A 27,373-nucleotide genomic window follows, 5' to 3' on the forward strand; every position below is an offset into this window, starting at 1 on the left:
GAAGTTGACAGATACTTCCTACCTTTGCTTTAGCTTCTTTTTTGGGTGAGCAGCATGGTAAGAATATTTAATGGGTTTGCAGGAGTAAGTAATGCCTATATGAATAAGAAATTATTGGAATTTCAGCATTTATTCTGATATTCAATATTATACCAGACCCTAAATATTAAACTTATTAATTAATATCGACAGTAAAGGCAAAGTTCCAAACTTGTGTTTTTATTTCTAGCATTTTGTTTGGCTACTGACCAATAACTTCCTTTTAAAAGTTAGAATTGACTGCCGCTGCAAATTCTTTTTCATAGGCAGGTGATGACAAAAAGTATATTAGATAACTCCCTTTGAAAAGACAGATCTCCACAAGGTCCTGAATTCGAAAACGTGGGTTAGTTTAGTTTAAAAAGGTAATTTAAATGTAATGCTAAATATGAGATTATTGGAACTAGTTAACTGTACAAGTTTTGATGTTCCATTATATTCTTTTAAAAAATTTTTGCTTTCCCTGATTTCAAAAAAAAAAGTCATAATAGAAAAAAAAAAGGAAAATACAGAAATAAAAAAAAAAACACCAAAAACACCAGTAATTGCTCTACCTAGATATAATCTCTATTTATATTTTGGAGGTTATCTTTCTAGCTTTGCTTTTCCCTAGCAATTGCAATTATTTTTTAGTTTAGTTCTTGTGCTAATCTCTTCAGATAAAGCTGTGTACAAGGAATCTTACAGAACAGAGATCTAATTAACGGGATACAATGTAACCTGCCTTCCCCTCCACCCTTCTCCCATGAGAGAAGCTACTTCTGGTTTTTCTGTCACATCTGGACTTGGTATACAGAGTTAGTGAATAAAGAAAGACACATATTTATACTTTTAACAGAATAAAAGAAACGAGGGGAAAACCAAAATTTTTCAGATAAAATTTTTTTTAAAGATTTTATTTTTCTTTTTTTGCCCCAAAGCCCCCTAGTACATAGTTGTATATTTTAGTTGTGGGACCTTCTAGTTGTGGCATGTGGGACGCTGCCTCAGCGTGGCCTGATGAGCAGTGCCATGTCCGCGTCCAGGATCCGAACCACTGAAATCCTGGGCTGCTGAAGCAGAGCGTGCAAACGTAACCACTCGGCCACGGAGCTGGCCCCTCAGATAAATATTTAATTAAATTATCACACAAAGCAAAGTTGTCTATATACATATACAACTACTTACAAATATGTAAACATATGTCAAAGACTAGATAGGAATATGCAGAAAAAATATGTATTAGGGTTTTGGGGTTATGCTTTTTTTCCCACTATTTTATAATATATTCAACAAAACATTACACTGAGGTAGGATTATTTTAGTGTGCTAGAGAATCTTATATAAATGTATTTGTTCAAGAGCTTCCCTGTCAACATCCTTTTCTGAGTATACATCATAGTTCAGTGGTACCTCTTCAACCCAGGGAGATAATTGTATATTAATCTGGAAAAAAAAAGAGTTATAAACAAATATGAAAATTGCAGAATGATCCTGTTCTCTGGAATTTCAAGAAATTATAACTAAGTAGTTGAACACACATTTTTTGTTGTTGTTGAGGAAGATTAGCCCTGAGCTAACGTCTGCTGCCAATCCTCTTTTTGCTGAGGAAGACTGGCCCTGAGCTCACATCCATACCCATCTTCCTCTACTTTATATGTGGGATGCCTACCACAGCATTGCCTGCCAAGTGGTGTGTAGGTCCGCACCCGGGATCCAAACCAGCAAACCCCGGGCTGCTGAAGTAGAACATGTGAACTTAACCGCTGTGTCACCAGGCCAGCCCTGAATACAGATTTTTATTACAATGAGCAAAACTAAGTTCTACATGGTGCTACATGAACAATTCTTTGTCATATTAAATGGTAGGACCGTGGATTCAGGGACTTAATGTGTTTTGATTTTGGAACTTGAAAGAATAAAGAAAACATAGAATAGAGTAATTGTTTTAATGTAACTAGTTTAGTAATTATCATTAGGCTTAAATAATAAAAGACTAAAATAACAAGAGGAATACACAGAAAACACACAAAAACTGTTCATATATGCACAGTGATGGTGCTAAGGGGCTGCATGAGGGGGCTAATCTCCCACAACCTTCCTCAGGCCCTTCCCTTCACATTGCAAACGAATGCCCACACAGAGATTCTGGAGCCACCAACGGATATATCTATTTAAAGAAGCGTCATTAAATAGGAAAGCAATAAAGTTATTCAAGACTTTATGTATAAGGGCTCTTTCATAAATATTAATTTCCAGTGGTTATCTAGACAGAGTTATGTATTTAGTGTGAAAGCTATCATTTTGGAAAGTGAAAATCACTGAATTACTTCAATATATATAGGGAAATTATAAATTGGAGACCATATATTTTGAAAGGTATGTGTTTACGAGTATGGAAAGTATGGTAAGATCACACCACTTGTGAGGTGGGGATGTCACGGGGAAGAATTAAGTGAGGGACACTGGAAAGATTATCATCTTTTCTGTACCTATCTCTGGATTATTTTCCTTGTCACGGCAAAATAAATTACTTTTATAATTTAGATAAATGACAAAAAAATTTTCTAAGAAGGTTTTATTGATGATGGTTTAGTTTTTTTAAAGGAAGAAATAGATACTTAAATTTGACAGGGCTTATATGCAGGGAAAGTGCTACTAATGAAAACAACAATAATATTCTGTATTAAGAAATACAATAGTATCTTTCATCAGGGGATCTCAAAGAGCTTTACAAACACCAATTAACCTTTATATAAGGGTCAATTTATTGGGTCGAATCTTATTAAATATCGGCCTTATTTTATATGGAGAAACTGAGGAAGTGGTTTGTGCAAGATTCTAAACTGACCTAGAAGCTGAAGTGTGCATGGTCGGTGGGCCTCCAGTCTACTTATTTGATTCTAGAAGCCTTGAATAACTCTGTTCCTTTTGTTCTAAGGGAAACAGTTATAATGTGGGTGTTCGAAGCTTCTTACAAACATTTACAGCATTTGTTAACATAAAACTGTAACCCCACAGCTGGAAAAATTGAGTGGAGAAGCAAAAGAATTTATATCAAGATAAGAATTACAATTTCAGAGCTCCTGAGGCCAGTGAACAAACCACAAACTAGATCTTAAGCCATAAGGTCTTCCTATTCTGTCATCTGTCACTATATTCAGACAGAACTTTTCTAGAATATTCTAACAGCTATCAGAAAGAAGTAGGAGAAAAGTTCTGACAATGAAAATGCTGAGAAAGAGGCTTACTTACCTGAAGACCTGAGAGAGAATCTTCGAGACTTGGTACTGTCACTAACAAGGATCCTTGCTTCCTTACATGACGGCTGATATATTCCCAGGCTCTACAACAAATTACAAACTTAGATGTTAGGTTTTCCCCGGCACTGGAAATCCTTTTTTTTTAAAATGAGGATGACAAAAGAAAATGCAGCACAGGTGACATCTAGAAATCCAAATGGGCAAAAATGTTTGCCTGCAGGAAACAGGACTGCAGCAACATAGTAGAAATTGGTGAATTCTTCAGTTCCTGAAGGGGTGTTGGAAAATTGTGAAGTTACAGTATGGAAGAGATTTGACCAGATGGGGACCCAGGTTACCACAAGGCCAGAACTCAGTTTTCAGAACCAATACACAAGTCAGAGCTGGATCAGCAGTTAAAGCCCCTTAAATTCTTTATGAAATGTGACAAAATCGGTTCTGCAGAATGGAACAGGGCTGAGGGGGAGAGGTGGGGAAGAGTTTTGGAAAAAGGCCATAGAAGCCAGAAACCAAGCAAAGACTAACAAGAGGAGTATAATGTATAGATCAGATCTTTCAAAATAACATCAAGAATGAAATCACTTTCTTTGGCTGTCATAAATATTCACTGGAAAGGCTTCTGCACAATATGGCACCTGAGAAGTTCAATGCGATCAGCCAGGTTTAAAGCATGATGGAATGCCATGGCCCTGTGCAAGTGTCCGAGGGCAGTGTCTGATCGGTTCTGATTGACCTTGAGTGCAGATGTGGAATGGATTTCCACACCATGCGTGAGTCTTGACAGGACACCCTAAGACTGGGGAGCGATGGCCAAGCGAAATAGGGATGTGCACCCCTCACAGTGGAGTGGTGGGCAGTGTGTCACTTGCACTTATTTTAGTTGTAGCAACGGTTATTAGGTCTAGTACATTCTAGAGTTTATTAGGCAAAATCATACAAACGTTCTTTTTCTCAGGCTAGAACTAAAATCATGTAGCAGTGTTTGATAATAAATGTCATTGTGTTTGGGCTACAGCTGTTTGTTGTTTTGATGTGGTTCCTTAAAAATGATGTATTTTAAGAGTTTTTTTAGTAAGAATGGAAGCTGAGTATCTTGGCACAGTTGGGCATGGCTCTGAAAATAGCACTTGCTGTTTCTGGTAGAGCTGTCACTGTAGTAGTTGTATTGGTTTCACCTACTGAAAACATACAGAGAGGCACTTTTTTTTTTGAGGAAGATTAGCCCTGAGCTAACATCTACTGCCAATCCTCCTCTTTTTGCTGAGGATGACTGGCCCTGAGCTAACATCCATGGCCATCTTCCTCTACTTTATTCGTGAGACGCACTCGATTTTCTTCTGGACTCCAAAGCCTATCGTCTTTTGTTAAGCCCTGATGACTGAGCAAATGCTTGGGTCATGATATCATTTTATATCTGCCCCCGATTAGATGTAATACTTTACAAAGTTAGACAAAGTTTATTTTTATTTTTGTTTTATACATAACACACTTCTTTATTAATATAATTTCCTCACAGTTGAGGTCATTTTAAAAAAAGTCTAACAGGAAAACATTTCTACTTTACCAAACCCTGTCCATACTTTGCTGGATATATTTTAACGACAGATTTCCTGCTTGAATAAATTACGTACCTGGCCTGTTCTGCCTCATCCAGAAAATATTCGAAGACATTATTCATTATGATAACATCAGCATTCTGCAGAAGTGAGCCCTGGGTACAGACGTCTGCGTGAAGCACCTAAAGAAGAATGAGTTCATTTAAGAGAACAAAGGTACCACACCAGACAACTACAGAAGAAACAGCTGTCGGTTCAATGATGCTGTGAGACAATATGAGAGGTTAACCCTTCTTAGTATTATTTAGTACTACCACCAATGGGAGATACTTTAATAAAAACTATCAACTTGTGAAAATTTGTTTGTTTTGGATAGAATTACTTATATAGTCATAATTACACTCTTTTGACTCCCAGCTCAGAGCTTTTTACACTACAACTATATCACTAGTTGTAAGAGTCAAACCACCTGGGTTCTGATTCTGCTCTGTCATCAACTAGGTTTGTACACTTAGGTGGTCAGTATTCTCATAAATAAAATGGAATAATATCTGTCCTGATTCACAGAATTAAATGGAACCATATAAAAACATAAAAGTAATTTACACATTATAAAATGTTAAAACAATAATTTACTTGGCCTTGTCTGACTCTTCATCTAAAATTCACTTGAATATATACATCCAAAAAAGCAAACAAAACAATTTATTTTAAAATTAAATTCCTCAAAAGATTAGCCTAGATCACAGTCAATAAGTCTTACTGACCACAGGCAAGATAACAAGAGGAAACATTTATTTCTCAGGAACAAAGAGAACAACTTTTATTTAAAAAATAGAGGAGAAAAAGTTTAACCACTTTGTATTATATGATTTCTTTCCAAATAAGCACTTGGTCTTACAGTATATAACATAATTATTCAGAATACTGTGAGGTCTGATTTTTAAAATATTTTCTTCCTTTTTTTTAAGCAATAAAAATACTAAAATAATTTAAATTAACTTGGCCTGAAGCCTGTGAAATACAGCTTTGACATGTTCCTGAACACACAGAAAATAGTTAATCACTTAAACTTTCTAAACGTGTAGCTTAGACATGAAACAGGTATGTAAATTAACCTACTGATCTGCCATGGCTCTCACACAGTTCCCTGTTTCTTTCCTATCTCTCTTCACTCTCCCCCCAGACCCCACAGATAGGGTAAAAAAAGAATCAGGTGGATCAGTTAATTATGGCGACCAACAGAGGTGCTCTAGAGGTCCCAGGGAGACCTGAAGGAACGGCTTTGGACAAACTGGAATGCTAACAATGCAGAGGTCACAAGGCAACCAAATTAACCAATTCTTAATGGGCACCTCGTATGTACAAGATACTGTGCAGGGAGATATGCCACAATGGTAAGACACAATATCTGCTCTCAAATAAGTTATAATCTAGTAATGCGATGAAACAGCTATGCTCATAACTTTATATAAGTGCTCTGAAAGGAATAAACAAGATATGAATGAAGGAAAGTTTACCTTTAGCCTGGAGGAAAGGGAAGAAAGAAGAATTTAAATCAATGGGTCTTCCATGAAAAGACAGTGGATAAGACACATGCACATACTCTGGTACTTTCCTGAAACCCATTCTAACAATATAGGGTATACCCACAAGGATGGAGAGAATTAGAAAGAAAATAACAGACATAAATATTTGTAAGTTAGAAAAAAAGAGGAAAGTAATAAGGAATTTAAGAGACCTGAGAAAATTGATTTCTAAGCTAGAAATACAGAAAGCTAAGATCTACACTTGATTTATACTAGAGAATCTCCAAAAGGTGCATAATTGGTGGTACCAGGTATCACTGGGTGAAAGAGCAGGGAGAAGTGTTAAAAATAAGGTTATCTGGTTGACAGTCAGTTTAAGAAGCAGCCAGATCCCTATACACCTTTCTCCTGCCCCAGCAAAAGAATAGAGGTTGATTCTCTGGAAAGGGTGAAACAGAAGGTCTCTGGGTCAGGGGACACCAGGCCTGGTTGAAGGAAAGGATGATGCACTGAAAACAAGGGAATTAAGGAAATATGCAGACAGGATGCTGAGTCCCTCCTGCCTCTCCCATTCTTTTCCTCTACCACTCACTACCCAGGATGTTATTTGCCATTCAGTAAGGAGATTGGAAAGATTTTCTCCGGACAATCAGACCAGTCCAAGAGGAAAGATCTTGAGATACTTCATTAGATATTCCCCAGCTAAAACTACCCAAACTCAACAGGGAAGCCCACAGCGCTCAGAGTCCCCACTCAAGCACTCAGAACTTCAACCACATGTAAGTATGAACAGACAACCATGGATTCCCAGACCTCTGACGAAAGCCCCGTTAAAAAGCACCAAACAACAAAAACAAAACAAAAAAGCAAACACTGAGCCTTGAAGGCTAGTTAGATTTCAACACAGATACTATCAAAAATAATCCTAGAATTCCTTTCTGTTGATCTTAGGGCCCCTCAAATCCGACACTTGTCTTTAGCCTCAAGGAAGGAAACTGTTAAGGTTGCCAATAAGTGTGTAAAAACAGCTTTCAACCACTGGATTGCTGATAGCCACAGAAGCCACAAGCTGGGAAGGTCTCCGTGGGTGTGCATCCACACATATTCCTTTGAAAAGCAAGGGGTAAAAATCTTTTAAAATGTAAATAAATATGTATTTTATACAACTTTATCAACTTCTTTAAAAAAATAACAAAAAAGTAGTTGGTTGTCCGTTTATAAACTATGATTCTTAAGAGGTCCTAATTTTTAAATCTCATTTCCAATTAAATCGATATTCCTGTTCCTTACGTGATTCTTATTATGCAAGAGCAGAGTGTTTCTGTTCACCAAATATGGGATAGTGAGGAAGATCCATGAATTTATCACTGGTCAATGAATTCACTTTGATCATTTGCCTCTCTATTTCTAAGATGAGACAGAGAGAGAGTGAGAAAGAGAAGGAAGGATGGAAGGAGGGAGAGAATGAAAAGATTTCCTTTCATACAAAGGAGGAAGGCTAGATGCTTAATCTTGCTGAGATACATCCTTCAACATCAGATTGCTCTTAACACCAGAGATCCTTAGATACACAATATTTCTCTGCATTGCCATTAGAAGTATAGGATCGTTAGTGAAACGATAAAGATTAACCCAAAAATATCCTTTCCTTTCTTTTTGGTTATTTCCCCCCTTATATATAGAAGAGAAAACTTATGTCACAGCCCAACCCAGGTTATCATTCCCCCATGAACTGCTGTTCCTCGGCATCCATAATTCCTCCTGAAAGCTTAGAAAAATAAGATAAAGAACTGAGAGCATGACTTAACCTTTTTGTCTACTTTCAACATTCAGAGTTTAATTAAACACTCTTCTGACCAACATCTAGAGATTCAAAAATGCTGCTACTAAAACTACAGCTGATACAAAAAAAGAAGGAAAAAATTTCTACTTTCTAATAAAATTGGGGAGGAAGAGAAATATGTGAGTGGAACATAATTATAATAATTTATCTTTATTAATGTTTTAAAATATTAAGTCAATTCAATCTGTTTCTACAGAACAACAGGCAAGAACAGATTCAGAAAGATTTTCCAGAAGAAATTGGGTTAAATTAAGCTATGCAATGGATAACAGAATATATATTTAATAAGGTACCTTTATTCTGTCAGTGAACTGGTATTTTTTTACGATCATTTCCTGCAACTGGCAAAAGTCTCCATTCAGTTCTACTCCATATAGTTGCAATGCTGAACTGTAAAGATACCCCTAAAATACAAAGATATGCTATGATGCAAATGAATGAACTTTCAATTATGAGTTTATTTCTACTTGACATTTAAAAAGTCAAACTTTAAATAGAATTCAACAAGGTGAAAAAAAGAAAGATAACATCCATCGTGTAGTTTATGTAAACTTACAACTTCAAGAACTTAAAGTCTCTTACTGATCAAGAATTTGACTGTAGTTTATTTTTCATTGTTTAAAAGAAATATATTTTTAAAGACTGATTTCTTACTTTTCCTGATAAAACTGTGCCTTCAACAAAGTTGGAAATGAGCAAAGTGATCACATATACATTTTTTGTTTGATACTCTATTTCCGTGATTTCTTGGGAAGTCACATCAGGGCAAAGCAAGAAAGGAGTTAACCTGTGGGGAATATAATGGAAAATCACGCACAGTCTGACACTATAGGAAGGTGGCTGGAGGTGTGTCCTGTTTGGCTTAGGGAAGTCAGCCTCGTGTCTGGCAATCTGCCAAAGATAACTGACCAATTAGTTAACAAAGATAATCAAGAATTGGCTACATTGTTATGTATCTATTTTTGGTTCCAACAACAAAAAAGTAATCTGGAAAGAAAGGTCAAATCATATTCTGAAGATCATTTTATATCAATTAACACCTATGTGCAAACCAAATCTGTATCTATTGTTCATCACAGATTTTTAGAATATGTTCAACAGAGCATATGTAGGTTTCAAAAATTTTTTGTTGACTGAATCAGTGACCTAATATGAAGAAAAATGACAATATGTTTAAGTTTATTAACACTGCCACATACTGCATAGCCACAATTATTTCAGCTATATACTTTGCTAACAAATCAGAAAGCTGACAAGAGCGGACAAAATATGGTAAACAATCATAATCTCTACCGTTCTCCAAACAAAAACCACCTGACAAACTGCGTATTTCCTGTTAAGGCTATCTTTCCTAATTAGAAGAAAAGTTTTAACATTGAAAAATGAATTAAGCATTAAAGAGTTAACTGTTTCTGTTTCGAGCAGGCAGTGATGCTGGGAACTGATAGTGTCTGTTTCTGGCATGAGTCTCTACTGCTGTTGGCCACATGTTTTAACAAGTCTGCTAATGACAACCAGAAACCACATTTTGGTTTTTTGATAAAACCATTTTAAGAACATTAGAAAGACTCATGATTTGAATTTTTAAAAAAACCACATTGAAGCGATAGTTCAGAAACAAATGTCTACTTTCAAACTTTGGATCAGAGAAAATTGGAGCAAGATGTATCCTCGGATATCGTTTGGTTAGCTCATTTACAGGGGAGGAACTCAAGGCCCAGAGGCGTTAAGTGACTTGCTTATGGCTGTACATAATTTCCTAGGTCAAGTCAATTTGTCAGTTCTCTAAGAGCGCTTATCAAAGCTCAGTGTACTATTTTAGTACAGTACAAAGAAAACGGAGTCAGGAGGGCAAAGTGTTGTGAGGGTCTCCTGTTTCTGTTTTGTTGATATGCCTTCATTTGTGCCACAGAGACAAACTAGCAAAGGAAATCATAGAGGGGGCCTTTGAAATTCCAAATCCAATTTACTATTTTAACTTTATTACTCTGTTACTCTAATAAATAAAGCCAAGCTGTCACTTTGGGTGGTGGCAGGCAAAACTGTTGGTAGCAGAAGAAAGTATTTTCCAAATGTTGAGTATGTCCACAAGCTGGACTTTACCCCATAAAGGACTGCGCCAAGCCTGGAGCCAACGTCAACCAAGACCTTTCCCGACAGATCAGGGAGTACGTGATGATAAATGAACTTCAATTCCATGAGGGAGAAGGAGTGAGAAATAAATCCTGGAGAATCAGAACAGAGTGAACATCAAATTTTGCTTGGGTATTAACAATTCCATTCTGTATTTCTAATTCTTTCACCTGTATTTATAAAGTATACTTCATATTTTTCTTTTCTTAATCAATGAAAGCCATTTCTAATTATTTAGAAAAGAAATTAATGTGATAATTTTGCATTTGAGCTGTATTAGAGGAGAATAAATATGAAGTCTCCGACATTTAAAAGGTCTCTAGGGAACAGCTACCCAGTTGCCTGTCCCTAATCCTGGGCTCCTCATGTCCTTCAGGCTGCTGCTTAGGTGTCCTTGGCTTTTCCCTTCCTCTTTTCCCTGGGACTGCTTCCTAATGCCCATACCATGTGGCTTTCTCACCTCACCCTAGAGACAACCACAGAACTGCCACGTATTGCTGCATAGACTATAGACTACCAAATGAATGATCATCTCTGGAGCGGCACAAAGTGGCAGCCTGACCAACCTAAAATGTGTTGTGGAGTGCAGGAGAGGGATGGTATGAAAGGAGGTTAAGATACTCCCAGAAACTGTTTCATTTCCCTTAGTTTAATTGCTACAATTTCTAGCCTCCTAGCCCTTCTTCTCACTCCATTATTTCTGTAATGAAATATCTGGGAGAGCCTGAGTCTGTTTTTCTCCAACATGGAGGTAACCCAAAGACTTACTATATTATGTTCAACATAATATAATGGCCAGGAAGGGGAGAAACTTTGGTCATAACTAATAGATGTTGGCAGAGAAAATGGAAGCAGGCAGGCTAAGCCCTTGGAAGAAAATAAAGGGGGTCACTAGGCCTCAGAAGTAACTTTTGGAGGGTGGACTTTGACCACCATAGTCCTTAACTCCCTGGGATCCCCGTCCTCACTACCTTCTTGGCCATATTAGTGCTTCTGCACTGAGCCTCAGAGTCATTAGTGTTTTGTAGCTAGACAAGCCCCTTGTCAAATCGGGAAGAAGAGCCCCTCAGGGCGATAGCCTTTTCAGATTCATTATAGTGATCTGGGCTGGCCGGGTACCGGTCACTATTTACAACCTGATTTTTATAGGAAAATGTATGCTAATCTTCAAATTTTTACTTGTCGAACATAGCTCTTCTATAAAGCAGACCTGATAAGATGTTACAGCTATAATTCACTTTTTAGTTTTCCCTTTATTGTTGTTGTCTAAGTCCTTTTCTATTCTGTGAATTTCAACTACCTCAAATGGAATCCTAAGTACTATCCAAAAATAGAATCTTAGTAAGTCAGGGAAGTTTAATCCCTAATTATAACATAGGTACAATATATTTGTATTAGCAACATCTTACAGATTTGCTGGTAGTTAACTTTTGAGAATGCTACTGTCTAAGAACGGTAATATGAGCACAAGGTTACTCACCAGGAGGGGTAGCCCGTTCTAAGCAATAATTCTAAATCTAAGTGAGCAAGGAGGTGGCAATAGCATGTCTCAAGTAACAGCCTAGACAATCCTATCCAGTTTGAACAAAGACTATGTTAACAGAAGAGCTGACACATTAGCAGCATGGAGTCAGTCTAGCTTCCCATTTGGGACGCAGGTGCTGCATGTCAAGGACAGAGATGCAGGAAACTTCCTGTAACTAGAGTTGCTCTCCGTCATGGACTGGAGATGCTCCGCTAGGTCATACCACAGTGTGACTAAACTCTTTCTCGAGATCATCTATCTCTGTCCTCCGAGTCCATGCCCCTCCAACAAGATCTGAATACATCTGATTTTTCAAGTAGACGTTTTTATGGGGAGAACATTTCAGCCCCCCTGACACTTATATTTCTCATTGTTAATAAATCAGCTTTATGGTTTATATATGAATCTCTTTTGAGTATGGAAAGTATGAGTCAGTTTCCCTGTACTCAGTGACTTCTGATTAGTTTCTGTGAAAAGCAGAGATACGCTCCTGGGAGACATTAAGTGGCCTAGCTTCCCTAGACAATATTTCTATTTAGTCTCCCTCACTGCAGTAAGTGGTAACAGCTACGCTGCAGATTTGCCTTTTGCTTTCAAAAACACTGAATGACTTAGTCAAGAATTTGCAAACTTATGACAGGAAAGGAAAAGTACACATAAAGCCATCAGGTTTGTGTACTTGAGTGCCCACCTAAAGGTGCCGTCTGGTGTGAGCCACACACCGTACAGTAGTTTCTGCTCATTTTTCCTTCCTCACACAATGAATCAATAAAGTCTTCATCATAAAGGAATGCATCAACGTGAACTGTGGGTTCTGGCTGCCGCTGTATCTGGCGGAGAGAAGAAAAACATCAAAAGAAACAAAGTACAAAGAAGTCTCTTTTTATTGCTAAATAAGGGAAAACATCAGTGATTCATATGCTAAAATTCTGAGAGCACATACAAGGCACAGAAAGACAAGTTTCGCTTATTGAAGTCAGCAACTCTGCTGTCTTTTGTTTTATTTCTGAGACACTAGCAACGTTTTTTTTTTTTTTTTGAGGAAGATTAGCCCTGAGCTAACATCTGCTGCCAATCCTCCTCTTTTTGCTGAGGAAGACTGGCCCTGAGCTAACATCCGTGCCCATCTTCCTCTACTTTGTATGTGGGACGCCTACCACAGCATGGCTTGCCAAGTGGTGCCGTGTCCACACCCGGGATCCGAACCGGCAAACCCTGGGCCGCCAAAGTGGAACATGCAAACTTAACCGCTGCGCTACCGGGCTGGCCCCACTAGCAACTTTTTATTTGACCTGTAATGATGCAAAACATGGCTATGAGAAATGTGGAAAATTTTAGTTGAAAAGAGTATTTTGAGACCACCTTGTCCATCCTATATAGTATATTTTACACATAAAGAAACTGATACCCAGAGATTTCTCCCAAGAAATGACATTAGTTAGTAAGTTGAAACTAATACCAGGGCTTTTAAGTCCCACATATCAGTGACTTACCCAGCACCAAATACTTAGCAAGTGATCTTGCCAGAGGCAAAGTTTTCAAATAATAAAAATGTTAGTAAAACTTCATGCTTATAAATCATAGCCCTTTATTAATACTGGTGGTACATGATATAATAGCAAGTGGCTACAAAGTAAAAAATGCTATTTCCTTCTACCTTGACTATAATAAAGAATTAACATATCTGCTTGGAAACCTACAAAATTCTATCTACATCTACACACACACAAAATCTGTATTATAAGTATGTAAAATGTATGAACATGCACAAGGACCAGAAGGAAATAAAAGAAGATAAAAAGAGTTTGTTAGGATATGGGATTGTGGGTTGACCATTAACATGCAATGAATACTTTTTCCTTAATTTATATATTGTGATACTGATAAGATCTGGTTGATATTGACAAGATTGTTTTATTAACGATACTGATAAGATTGTTTTGTTAATAACATCCAAACTATATTACAAATATCTCTCAGTTTCTATACTATCCACTGTTTTCCTCCTTTGAGAATCTACTCTGAATGACTGGACGTTTATTAAGATTTGCCAAGTGCTCACAATGTGCACAGCACTATTAAAAATGTACAGAATTTAGTTTCTCTGCTCAGGAATTTATGTGCTGAAAAACCACAAGAGGATTGCTGTTTTCAGAGTAATGGGAGAAGAAGAGATTATTATTACTAGCTTTGCTTTAGGAAAAGTATTCATGGCATATGTATCCCGTCAGAGCTGGGATTTGAAGGGACTTGAATGAGGGGGTTGTCTGGAGAAGAAAAATGCGAACTAATTCTAGGAATAAAGGAATAGAAGATTAAGCAAGAATTGTGCAATGCAAAAGTAGGAGCAAGAAACAGGTGAACCTCACCCTCAATAAAGTGAGGGAAACGGCACAGGGGAAGAGAAGACCAGGACCATGAGGTAGGCAGGGCCAGATTCCTGTTGGGCCTTGGTTTTGTGGGGGGTTTGAGTGCTTGGCAAACAGGTCACGCTCAAAATATATTTACTGACCAAATAGTACTAGGGAGCCAAAGGGTTACAGACTCAAAAGAACTGGGGATGTGGTTGAAGCACCAAATGAAAAATTGTTTAAAGCAGAATTCAAGACTAATTAGACTGGAAACGCTGTGGGGTTAGAGGGGAAGAGGGGAATCCTCAAGCAGCACTAAGAGTAATTATTTAATGTATTTACTTTTTGGAGGGCCAGATGTTCTGAGGAAAGCATGGTTTCTAGAGGTAAGCAATTCCGAAGGTCTTCTGCTATGTTTTTCAACATAATGTCATTATTATCTTGAGTGAATTCATCAAAATCTCCTGAAAAAAGAGAAAGAAATAGCTTTTATGGTTGTGGTCAGACTAAGTGATTACAATGGACATCTTCCCTCAGCATCAAGTTATAACAATAAATAAACCTTCTAACTAATGAAATATTCAAATTCTAACAAATGTTACATTTGAAATATCAAGTTCTTCCTGTTTCCAAACTGCTTGAAAATATAAAACTTGACTATTTCAGCCTGTTATAGAAAAACAAAGGCATTTAAAAAATACATAGTACTTTAACTACTTTATTTTTACTCAAGAATAGCACTGCCATTAGTTATTAGGGTCTTAAACTCACCAGTAAGTAGTCCAATATTCCTTCTCTGACTGTACAGATCTTAGAAGTTTAGGAGACATCACACCGGGATGACTAAGAAGATAACCCGAATCTGAGTATCCTTGCCTCCAATAAAATGTACCCAAGACTTCAGATAATAGGCACTAACAGCTGGTACCAACTATATAACACACTTTACAACATCATGATGCTCGGCTGCATCTGAGCAGCAGATAAAATGATCATTAAAATACCACATTTCTGACGGCTGTGGCCTTCTTTTGGATGATCTTGCAAAAGGAGTGTGTATGTGTGTGTATAGCAAGGAAGATGAAGACGTAGGTAAGAGACTGACAGCTGGTGAATCTAGGTGTGGGTATAAAATCGGTTTTCATTGCTCTGTTGTTTCAACTTTTCTGTGTGTTTAAAAATTTTTAATTGGTTCTAAAAAAGTATGATTTCTAAGCAGCTCAGATATAATTTTATATAGAATGAGACTTATCTGGAAGTAAAATGCTCTTAAAGGTAGCTACTGTCTGGGTTGCCAAATGTAGACTGGAAAGAGCTACTATTGAACATATTTCACCCTTCTCTTAAAAGACTTTCTTATCTTGACTTCCTGCTAGAGTGAAAGGACCCCAAGGGGACTGTGCCTTTCTTACTGTGTTAAAATAGCTGTAGACGGAAAACAAGGAAACCCATCTGTCTCCACATCCCCTGACCCCCAAATCTTTGGTTATTTTCAAGTAAGCTAATGATTTCTTTCTTAAACATAAAATAATTCTTCTGGTGGTTCAGAATGCTATTTTCATGTCACAAATAACAATGAAAATTTGGATAATATTTTACAGTTTACAAAGTTCTTTCACATAGAAACTGGGTCATATAACTATTATAACATCCAGGTGAGGAAGACAAAGCAGGATTCCATTCCCCAATTCACAGATGAGATAACGGAGTCTTCTAAGGTTAAACGAATTGTGAAAGTTACAAAGCGGGCCAACAGCAGCACAAGGAAATAAACCTAGGTTTTCTGCCTCTAAATAAAGGTACTCTTCTTTTTCAATATATCTTCTGTGTTCCTACATACAAAGGTTCTTTCTCTCCATAACTTCCCTTTGAGCAATAGTAGTTAATACGAAGATATACTATTTGGCTCTCTTTTAGCTCTTTTTTCTTTCCTCATCTAACTAGTATAATGTTCTAAGCTGTTGCTTTGAATTATTTCTAGGAGGCAGAATATAAATTATAGAGAAACAAAAACTATTAAGATTCATTCCAAATTGTTTTAGGTGGAACTTCAACAGCATCTGTGATGCATTTTTTTTTAAACTGGCCTTTTTCATTATATTCTTAAAATCTAATTAAATTTTCTCAAGGTGCTAATTAATACCTAACATCTGCTTAGCTTCCCTCCATAGATACAACAGTGCCTAGAAGCCTCCTGACTCACAGTGAATTTGAATAATATCACTCACACCAGTGATTCCTAGCAAGTTCTCTCAATTTGTAAATAGTATAACTAAAGAAGCTAATAAAAATCTCATTCAGTTAAACTAAGATATTTCATAGCCCAAGTTCCTTGGACTTAATTCTGTGACATAGACAATGATGTTAATAAAACAGTTTCCATGTGGGTCTGCCTTATAAAATAAGAGTCTTACAGTGGAAAGGGAACTTAGACGATGACCTAGTACCAAATGGCAGAATCCATCTATGCATCTCTGATATATGATAGTTGTTCAGTCTTTGCTTGAACACATTCAGGGACAGCACTGCTTTCTCACACTGGGCCAGAATCTGCCTCTCTATATCATTAACTCATTTTTCCAATTTCACCTGAGAGGAACTGTCATCTTTAATGCTATACAACATTTACTGAATGAGCACTTAAGGCATGCGAGACTTGGCGCAGTGCTTTCCAAACATGGTCATTTAATCCTAAGAATCCTAGAGGTGGTACTATTATCATTTCTGCTTTATAACTAAGAGAATCTGAGGTTAGAGGTTAAGTTACTTGCCTCAGGTCATATGGGCCAGCAAGTGATAGAGTTGGGACTGAATGCAGGTCTACCTCTGAACTCTTCATTACTACACGATGCAGCCTCTCTCAAGCGGAAAAAAGGCGGGTGGCTAGCAGCAGAGCAGCTATCACTACCTTCGTCTTCCCTTCTCCCTAGCTCTGACCACGGCTCCTCAGATGATGTGGGAGCCAGTGTGGCTTCGTCTGCACTTGTTCACCAGCCCCTTCAAATGTAGCCCTGGAAGTGAACACAGTTTGGCAATCTAGTTCTCTAATCCTTGACTACTACAGCTTATTCTCCTCTTCTGTCACTGTAGCACCTAAGACCCTGATCACTACTGTTCTTGGGTTATTAACAGATTTGGAAGGGGTGGTTGTGGTGGAGGCCAAACGTCTTAATCATATGAGAAGATCCAGGGAGCTGGAAAAATGAAAGATGGGAATGGCTACAAATTCTGACATCACAATGGATTTCCAGTTGTCACTCTAGTTAAACACGTTTACTTGGGAGTCAATCTGCCAATTAATGTGAGCATCACCAGTCAAGATGAGAGATACTATGAGACTGTGCATTAAATTACTCACCATTTTTAAAAGCCAGTATTAAACGCAGACTGCATTTGTTTTACCTCAATACCAAGGATACCAGGTGAAAATGAGAATTGGCACCTCTTACCCTGGAACAAACTCAGGATTCCACCACATTCAAAGGTAAAAAGAGATTTCTTCAGTTCCAGCAGGGGTTCTTCACCACGGCCCTAGTTAAGAGGATCCACATATGGGCCTTAAGGGGCCCATAAAGGGCCTAAAGTTGTATGCTTGGTTGTATATGTAAATATGTATACTTTTCTAGGAAGAAAGTTCTTAAGAGATCTTTAATAGTAATAGCTAATATTTATTGAGCACTATATGTAAGGCACTGTGGAAATTTTTAGCTCAAGAAGGCTAATGTTAGTTTTATTATGTATAATGCTTGGCAAATAACTTCTGAAAGGAACAGCAAGACATTTTTGCCCTAATAATGGCTATAAAACAAATGAAAAAGACAGGATATGATAGGATATTACCGAAAAGTGTAAAACTGGAATTCTTTTACCATTATAAGTATTTACTGTTATTAAAATTAAATTCCTTAAAACATTATTTTTAAAGGCCATATAATATTCCATCAAATGTATATTTATTTAACCATTCACTCTTACTACTACACATTTAGACATAGTTATAACTGTGAAAAACTGGGAACACTGCAACTAACATTTTGGCATACATCATGTCTGCATTTCTCATTATTTCCTTACTATAAATTCTTAGATGGAGAAGCACTTAAACATTTTAAAGCCTTTTGCTGCATACTGTCAAATTTCTTTCCTGAAAGACACCAATTTACTCTAAGGGTAAAGCATATGTGTCTCGGTAAACCCATACAGCATTGAATATTACCATAAAAACAAACTTTGTTGTTTTAATTTGCATTTCTTTAATTACTAGTGAGGCTGAACATCTTTTAACATGTATAATAGCTATTTCAGAATGCGTGGTAATAGTATGTTGCTTGGAAAAAGATTAAAGAAAGATGTTAATCAGTTGCCTAAGGACAGTGAACTTTTTCTCAAATTACAAGTGTAGGTGGGAAGAGAGGAGAGAAAGAAGAGCTTCTCCAAAGGGGAAAACTAATTCTTTAAAAATCTCCTTTTTATATTTAATTAAATATATGAGGAAAGAGAGGTCACCAAAGCCGACAGTCCATGAATCAAAGCTCACTTCTGATAGGCAGGTGTCAAGTCCCATCGCTGTTCAATATTTCTTCCTCTTTATTCCCACTTCAGCTACTCACAGCCACAGTCATCACCTCACACTCAAAACACCATTACACACTCATAACCAGCTCCCTGATGTCAGCTTCTCCATATTATAAAATACCTTGCACACCGATTTTAAACTAATCGTGCTTAAACCTCACTTTCATGTCTCTCCCTCTCAGTACAATTTTTGAATGGTTTTCTGTTTTCAGCATGTCAAGCCTCAGTCTAAACTTTTAAGGCCTTTTATATCACCACAGTCCAACCATCCTATTTTCTAGTCTAACTACTCCTAACATAATTTTTGCCCAAGACAGGCAAATCTCCTCAGCTGTTTTCCATGTTCCTTCCTGTTCATACTGTTCCTTTCAAGTGTATGACTTCGCTTTCTGCAATAAGGGCCTGTCCAAGTTACTTTGTCTTCATGAAGTCTCACCCTTGACCTCCAGCCTTCACTCCGCCCATATCCTTACTTCTAATGACTTACAATGCATAAGTAAATATCGGGTTATATATTACCTATTATTCAATCATTTCATATATTACCCTGAAGTCCCTATTCAAATTTTAAAAATTTATTGAGGGGGCTTCTAGTCTTAGACAAGATGGCAACTTTCCTCACTTTCTCCTGTTCTTCTCCTCTAAGTACAACTAAATACTCCTGAAATAATTTAAGGCAATCATAAAGGACTTTGAAAGCTAGAAAGAAGGTGAACTGTTTAGGGACCTCAGGGCTTGAGGAAGGTCACCATGATGCATTCCCTGGCTTTCCTTTTTATCTTTCATGTAGCCTAGACTGGGCACTGGAGAGGCCTGCATCCCAGAACCACCAACCAGCATAGACCAAAAAACCCCCAAAGAACTGAGAAAAGCCTCCTCTCTCTTGCCAAGACTGGTAAAGGGGAAGAACAGCAGAGACCTACTGGGGAGCCCTAATCCCTACTCTACACCTGGGGAAGCGGCAGGCTATCAGGTAACACGAGAGAAGCCTACTATCTCTAGGTCCTCTACCCAGTGGCTCAGAGACCCAGGCCTGGCATCTCCCAGACTTCTGCCCACTGGCAGAGAGGAAACCAGGCCCGGTATTGCTTGTCCCTCCAACCCCGAGCAGTGGAAGGCAGCTCAGCAACATGAGGTGGTCCAAGAAAGTGTCTTTCTCCAAGCAGGCAACACCAGCATAGATTGAGCAGGAGCTGCAGCAGGGCCAAAGAGCTATGCAGACCTGAATAGCACTGCAAGGGCACTGGAAACTAAATGTTATGGGAACTACAGCCCACAAAAGTAGGCCGGAATCAAGAGATTAAACCTAAGCAGGGCAAATGCCTACTAAGATAGAAGATTAGAATAGGATCAAGAGTCTTAGCCTAATATCCAAAATATCCAGGATACAATCAAAATTATCCTAGCATAATATCCAAAATACCCCAGATACAATTAAAAAATCACTTACCACACCAAGAACAAGGAAAATCATTTAAAACATAATTTTAATCTGGCAATCCAGATGTAATATCCAAATGAAACAGAATTTGGATTATCAGACAAGGATTTTAAAGCAGACATCATAAAAATGTATTCTCTTGTGTCAAGTGAAAAAAAAAGAAAATCTCAGCAAAGAAAAAGAAGTTATAAAAAAAGAATGGAATGGAAATTATAGAACTGAAAAATACAATAATCAGGATTTAAAAACTTGCTGGATGGGCTCAATAGTAGGTAGAGATGACAGTGAACGTGAGGACAGATCAATAAAATTTATTCCATCGGAACAACAGAGAGAAAACAGATGAAAAAAAATAATTGAACAGAGCCTCAGGGATCTGTGGGACAATAACAAAGGATCTAACATTAGTATCAGAGTTCCAGGAGTGGGAGAAAGAATGTGGGGCTGAAAAGTATTTGAAGAAATATAGCTAAAAACTCCCTAAATTTGGTGAAAAACATAAACCTATAGATTTAAGAAGCTGAGCAAACTCCAAATAGGATAGACCCCAAGAAATCCACACAAGGACATATCATAAACTCCTGAAAACAAAAGACAAAGAACAAATCTTAAAAGCAACCAGAGAGGGGGCTGGCCCTGTGGCCAAGTGGTTAGGTTCACATGCTCCACTTCCGTGGCCGGGGGTTTGTGGGTTCAGATCCTGGGTGTGGACCTACACATCGCTCATGAAGTCATGCTGTGGTGGCATCCCACAAAGAAGATCTAGAATGACCTACAACTAGGATATACAACTATGTACTGGGTCTTTGGGGAGGAAAAAAAAAAGAGGAAGATTGGCAACAGATGTTAACTCAGAGCCATTCTTCCTCACCAAAAATAAAAGCAACCAGAGAAAAATGATTCATTACTTATAGAATATCAGTTCGAACAACAGCAAATTTTTCATCTGAAAAAAGTGCTGGGAGAAAAGGATTGCAAACTGTAAATTTTATATCTGATGAAATTATCCTTCAGGAATGAAGGAGAAATAAAGACATCCTCACATGAAGGAAAACTAAGAGAACATGTTGCCAGCAGACCTGTCTTTAAAGAACAGCCATAGGAAGCTCTCCCACAGAAAGGAAACAGCAGACTTCAGAAAGGAAAGAACAACTGAATGGATAAAAATAGAGTAAATATAATACACAGTCTTTCTCCTCATTAATTTCTTAAACCATATTTGGTGGTTAAATCAAAATTTATAAAACCATCTGATATAGTGCTCAATGTATATAGAGGAAATACATAAAACAATGTATTTAAAAAGTGGGAGAGGGTAAAGGGACCTCAATGGAACTAAGATTTCAATACTTCACTCAAGTGATAAAACAGTGATACCAGTAGACGGTGATAAGTTACATATGTGTACTGTATTACTCAGAGCAACCATAAAGAAAACTATACAAAGAGATATACTCAGAAACACTATAAACAAGAACAGAATTCTAAAACTGTTCTAGTAACCCACAGGAAGGCAAGATAAGATAAAAACAGGTTGAAAAACAGAAAACAAACAATAAAATGCCAGACTTAAGCTTTGACATACCAATAATTACTTTAAATGTAAATAGTCTAAATACATCAATTAAAAGACAGAGACTGGCAGAGTAGATTTAAAAAACATAACCCAAGTACATGCTGTCAATAGAAACTCACTTCAAACATAATGCCATAGGAAGACTGAATGTAAAAGATGGGAAAAAATATATCATCCAAATATTAGTTAAAAAAAAGAAGTGGATATATTAATATGGTATAAAATAGACTTTAAAGCAAAGAAAATTATTAGGGACAAAGAGGAACATTACATAATGATAAAAGGCTGAATCTATCAAGAAGACATAGTGATCCTACATGTGCATACACCAAACAACAGAGCTTCAAAATATACGAAACGAAAACTGATAGTGCTGAAATGAGAAAGAGACAAATCCACAATGATAGCTAGGGACTTGAACACCCCACTCTCAGCAATGGACAGAACTACTAGGCAAAAAATCAGCAAAGATGTAGAAGAACTGAAAAATATCATCAACCAAGAAGATCTAATAGCTATTTATAGACTACGTCACTAAACAAAAGTAGAACCCACTGTTTTTTCCAAGTACCCACAGAACATTCACCAAGATAAATCATATCCTGGGTCATAAAACAAATATCAAAAACGTAAAAGAACTGAAATCACAGAGTATCTTCTCTGACCAGAATGGAATCAAACTAGAAAACTGATTTCTAGTTACTGAACAGAAAGACAAGAGTCAAATCTCCAAACACTTGGAAATTAAACAACACACTTTTAAATAATAATAGTTACAATAATCAAGACAGTGTGGTACTGGTCAGGGAGAACTACATAAATCAATGGAAGAGAACAGAGGACTTAGAAATAGATCCACAAAAAAAATGGCCAGCCGATTTTCAAAGATGCAAAAGCAAATCAACGGCAAAAGAAGAGCCTTTTCAACAAACGTGCTGGAGCAAAAGCGAATCTGAAGGGGTAAAAAATAAACTTCAACCTAAACTTCACACCTTACACAAAAATTAACTTGGACCAAAGAATTAAATGTAAAACAAAAAACCACAATTCTTTTTGGAAAAGAAATAGGACCTGAAACTAACATAGTGTTCTATAATTTTTAAATAAAGAGAAAAAACATACAGGAAAATCTTTGGAATCTAGGGCTAAACAAACAGTTCTTAAATTTGACATTAAAAAAGGAAAACTGCATAAGTTGGACTTCATCAAAATTAAAAACTTTTGTTTTGCAAAGATTCTGTTAAGAGGATGCACAAATTACAGACTGGGAGAAAATATCCACAAACCATATATCTGACAAAGGACTTATATCTAGAATATGCAAAGAACTCTCAAAACAAGAGTATAAAAATACAATTAGAAAATGGGCAAAAGACATTTCATCAAAGAGCACATATAAATGGCAAATAAACACATGAAAAAAATGTTCAACATCATTAGGGAAATGGAAATTAAAATCCAATGAATATTACTATACAACTATAAGAATGGCTAAAAATACTGATATATCAAATGCTACCGAGGATGCAGACAAACTGGATTACTCAAACATCGCTGGTGGAAATGTAAAACGGTACAGCTACTCTGGAAAACAGTTTGGCAGTTTCTATAAAACTGAAAATGCACTTACCATATGACTCAGCAATCACATTCCTGAACATTATCATAGAGCAATGAAAACTTGTTAACACAAAAATCTGCACATGAATGTTCATAGCAATGTTATTTGTAATAAAGGCTTGACTGGCTGGATATCTCAGATGGCTTCTTTACTCATGCCTGGTGCCTCGGCTAGGATGGCAGAAAGAGTTATAGGCTGGCTGAGCATCTTGCTCTCCATAGGCTAGCTGGGGCTTCCTGACAGTATGACAATCTCAGGGTAGTTGTACTACAAACATGAAAGCTAGCTTTTCCCAGAGCAAGCATTCCAAGAAACAGGAAGTAGAAACTGCCAGCTTCTTAAGTCCTGGGTTTGGAACTGGCATAGTGTCACTTCTGCCATGTTCTACTGACCAAAGCTGTCACAGAGCCCACCCAGATTCAAGGGGAGAAAACACAGACCTGATCTCTCAGGGAATGAGGGTCAAAGAATCTGTGGTCATTTTTTAAACAACTTTATAAAGGCAGAATTGACATACAATAAACTGTACATACTTAAAGTGTACAATTATATGTTTTGACATATGTATATTGCCATGAAACCATCACTACAGCGATACAGTGAACACATCTGTCATCCCCAAATGTTTCTTCACGCCCATGTGTAAGCCCTCCTCCTCTCCAATCCCACCACCCACCCAGCCACTAGAGATCTACTTTCTATCACTGTCGATTAGCTTGCATTTTCCAGAGTTTTATATAAATGGGATCGTACAGTATGCCGTCTTTCTTGAGCACGGCTTCTTTCATTTAGCATAATTTATCCACACTGTGGCGCATATAAATCTTCATTCCATTTATTTGCCAAGCAGTATTCCATTATAAAGATACACCACAATTTGTTGATCTATTCACCTGTTTCTAACTGAGATGCCCCCCTCCTCCCTTTGCTTGCCATATTATACTGGCTAGAAGCTTTATGCTGCTGAATAGAGATGATGAGTACATATCCTTGTCTTGTTTCTGATCTTAGGGGAAAGAATTCAGTCTTTCATCATTAAGTATGATGTTAGCTGTAGATTTTTTATAGATGCCCTTTATCAGGTTGAGAATGTTCCCTTCTATTCCTGGTCTGATGAGAGCTTTTATCAGGAAGAGATGCTGGATACTGTCAAATGCTTTTTCTCTGTCTATTGAGACAACCACAAAGTTTTTCTTTTTAGTTAATATGGTGAATTACATTGATTGATTTTGTACTGTTAAACCAACAGTGCACTCCTGGGATAAACCCATTTGTTCGTGATGTATTATTCTTTTTATATATCATGGCCATTTTTAACATACAAGCGTGAGAGAGAGAAAAGCACAGTTATTTTTATTTATTTGATAGAAAACTTTCAAGAGGTACCCATTTGCTCAGTCCACATTTTCAGTTTTTGAAAAAACCTCTTTTTACTACCTTATATACTTGGTAACTTTCACAGATTCATATGGTTTCAATAAAGATCAGAAAATCTTTGTTATATGGATACCTTCTCAGTGGAAATACAATATAACTGGAGCAGTACGCTGTCTGACTACTGTTAACCAGATCCCAGGCTTTGCTTTTTAGATTTGTGGGAATTTCAAAGAACCTCTAACAGCTCTGTAGCTGCTGCTCAGCAACATGTCCAGTTCTGCTCTGTGAAGATGCATTTAAAATACAGGATACAGAGAAGCTTCTAGTCACCTATTGTTATCTTCTTTAAGCATTTAAATATTTTCCTGATGATTTTGTTAATTTTCTTATAGCAAACCCTAATTTTCTATCCTTTGTAACTTGATTCTTAATAGTAACTCTTATGAGCTGTTGGTTTGATTTCCTCATTTGTATTTCCATATCCAGGAAAAATTCAGAGGCTTCAGAATAGCGTTTCTTAAGAGCTGTTCCAGTGTATTTTTTTTCTATGCTGACTGGGGACCCAGCTTGCAGTTCTGGCTCTCAGCTCCCTTCACTTATGGATTGCACTCACTTTCCTGCCTTTGAAATCTAGATCAAGAGCTTACTTTACACACATACAGGAAACAGAAGAGAACAGACGCTCTTGAATCAATGAGCTGAGATTCTGCTGTATTTTTCACTTTTTCTTTTTCTTTCTTTCTGTGGGGGAGGTTTATCTTTGTGTGCTTTGCCCCTCAGACTTGGTTCATCCTTCCTGTGTCGGTGCTCATTTGTTTCTTAGACCTCTGGCCTCAGCTGTACCAAGATGAAATGCAGGCTCCTACCTTTATTTCTTCTACATCTTCAGTTTATATCAGACACTGACATGAGCTTGGCTCTGCCCTGTCCAAGCTTCTGGTTCTATCGGCCTGATCCTAAATGACCCTAGGTCTTGGTGTGATAATATTCCTTCAGAGACCAAGAATAATCTTCTTTCTTTTCTGTATTTAAAATTATTGTGATTTTACTTGTTAGCTGTATGTGGATATTTTTTAGTTTCAGTAAACTCTTCAACACTCAAAACCAAAGTTATACGCACTGCCTATTATGGGCTCTTGCTATTCCATCAAATAGTATAAAAATTCAAGGAGAGTTATAATAATTAAAGGTCTAAGCAAATGTCATACAAGTAAGATATTATGAAAGTGACTTAATGCCAGAGATAACAAAATAATTCTTTTTTTCTGGAAGAAGGAAATCAATTAGGAAAATGAAAAATGGTTGATTGGAAGAATCTTTTGTGCTGTATTTAGAGTCACTTCATAAAAAGGTATAAGAGTTTCAGTTTGGGAAGATGAGAAAGTTCTGGAGATGGATGGTGATAATGGTTGCACGATGTGAATGTACTTAATGCCTCTGAACTGTACACTTAAAAAATGGTTAAACTGGTAAATTTTATGAGTATTTTACCACCTAAAAAGGAATGCTAAATTACACTTTTTAAGATTTATATTAAAACATACTTCATTTTAAGCTAAGTGACACTCTCACTTCTTAAGACAGTCATGTTAATAAACATTCTTCAGAACTCAGGTTGTTTTCTAAATTGTTTAACAAATTGCTTGAGCTTCTCTGACTACAGGGTCTGCTGGAGAAAGGCACAAAAAGTGCTTTAAAAAAAAGAAAAATGTATTCGTTAGCCAGTGATATTGGGTCTTCTTGTGTACAAAATTATCATCCAAAACACGCTTTCAAGTTTTCCTGATTTTGAAAAATGGAGTCTCAATTGATGCCTCCAAATCTGGAGATTTCAATGACAAATGGCTCCACAAAATTGAAATCTTGAGAGCAAGGATGTTTTAGTAACTGTGCAATTGCCAGAACCAGGCAGTAGGTGGCATTTTTGTAGGCACTCAGGGCTTTTGGAATAAAAGATCTTGTGCTTAGGAATGTAGGAAAAAACAAATGGAAATTAGCACTGTCTATTATAAACAACTGGGATATGATAAGTAAAACTGTCAAGACAGGGTTTTAATGCAGTGATAGGAGACTCAGGATATTTTGGAAATTCCTATCTTGAATCTTACACGTGTGCATAAATCTGAAGCTACCTCTCTGATTTTCTCTCCTTTCCAGGCTACACCCACTATCAGATGTCCAAGTTAATTTTAGTTTGGCATCTTATCTAAAATGATCCTCCAAAATGTGTGGTAATAATAATAGTACCCAAACCTACTGATTGACTCTACCACCACAAAGAGAGAAGTCAGGGTTTGAAGTCTGAAAGTGGGAGTCATCAGCGAACAGGAATATTTCAAGTCATTTGTCTGGAGGAAAATAAAAATAGGCATCAATGTTTAGAGGTATCGAGGAATAGTATGGTTTGGCATAGTTCTCAAAGAAAGAATATCCTATTTTCTCTACTTTCACCAGGCTTCACTTTGCCAAAACTGATCTATCCTATTCTTCAATAACTACACGTAATTACCACATTTCCTCAATTCTAACTTGTGCTTTTAATTATTACTATTATTAATTTTGTAA

At 37.0% G+C, this 27,373-nt stretch overlaps 1 protein-coding gene across 3 annotated transcripts in view; it reads right to left on the reverse strand.

The window, feature by feature from the left end:
• Window positions 1-27,373, reverse strand: part of LOC103546409 (uncharacterized) — a 42,988-nt gene that overhangs the window by 14,950 nt on the left and 665 nt on the right. For 2 of the 3 annotated variants that reach the window (XM_008512966.2, XM_008512965.2), the window contains exons 2-7: window positions 14,561-14,682; window positions 12,559-12,697; window positions 10,313-10,434; window positions 8,503-8,613; window positions 4,913-5,019; window positions 3,274-3,364 (exon numbers count right to left, since the gene is read on the reverse strand). In XM_008512966.2, coding sequence (XP_008511188.1) covers window positions 3,274-3,364; window positions 4,913-5,019; window positions 8,503-8,613; window positions 10,313-10,434; window positions 12,559-12,697; window positions 14,561-14,682 — 692 coding nt within the window. Of the gene's footprint in view, window positions 1-905; window positions 1,465-3,273; window positions 3,365-4,912; window positions 5,020-8,502; window positions 8,614-10,312; window positions 10,435-12,558; window positions 12,698-14,560; window positions 14,683-27,373 lie in introns of those variants that run through there. The other variant, XM_008512964.2, reaches the window with a different exon arrangement.

The sequence above is a fragment of the Equus przewalskii genome, chromosome 1 (genome assembly GCF_037783145.1).
Source record: "Equus przewalskii isolate Varuska chromosome 1, EquPr2, whole genome shotgun sequence".
Taxonomy (NCBI): Eukaryota; Metazoa; Chordata; class Mammalia; order Perissodactyla; family Equidae; genus Equus; species Equus przewalskii.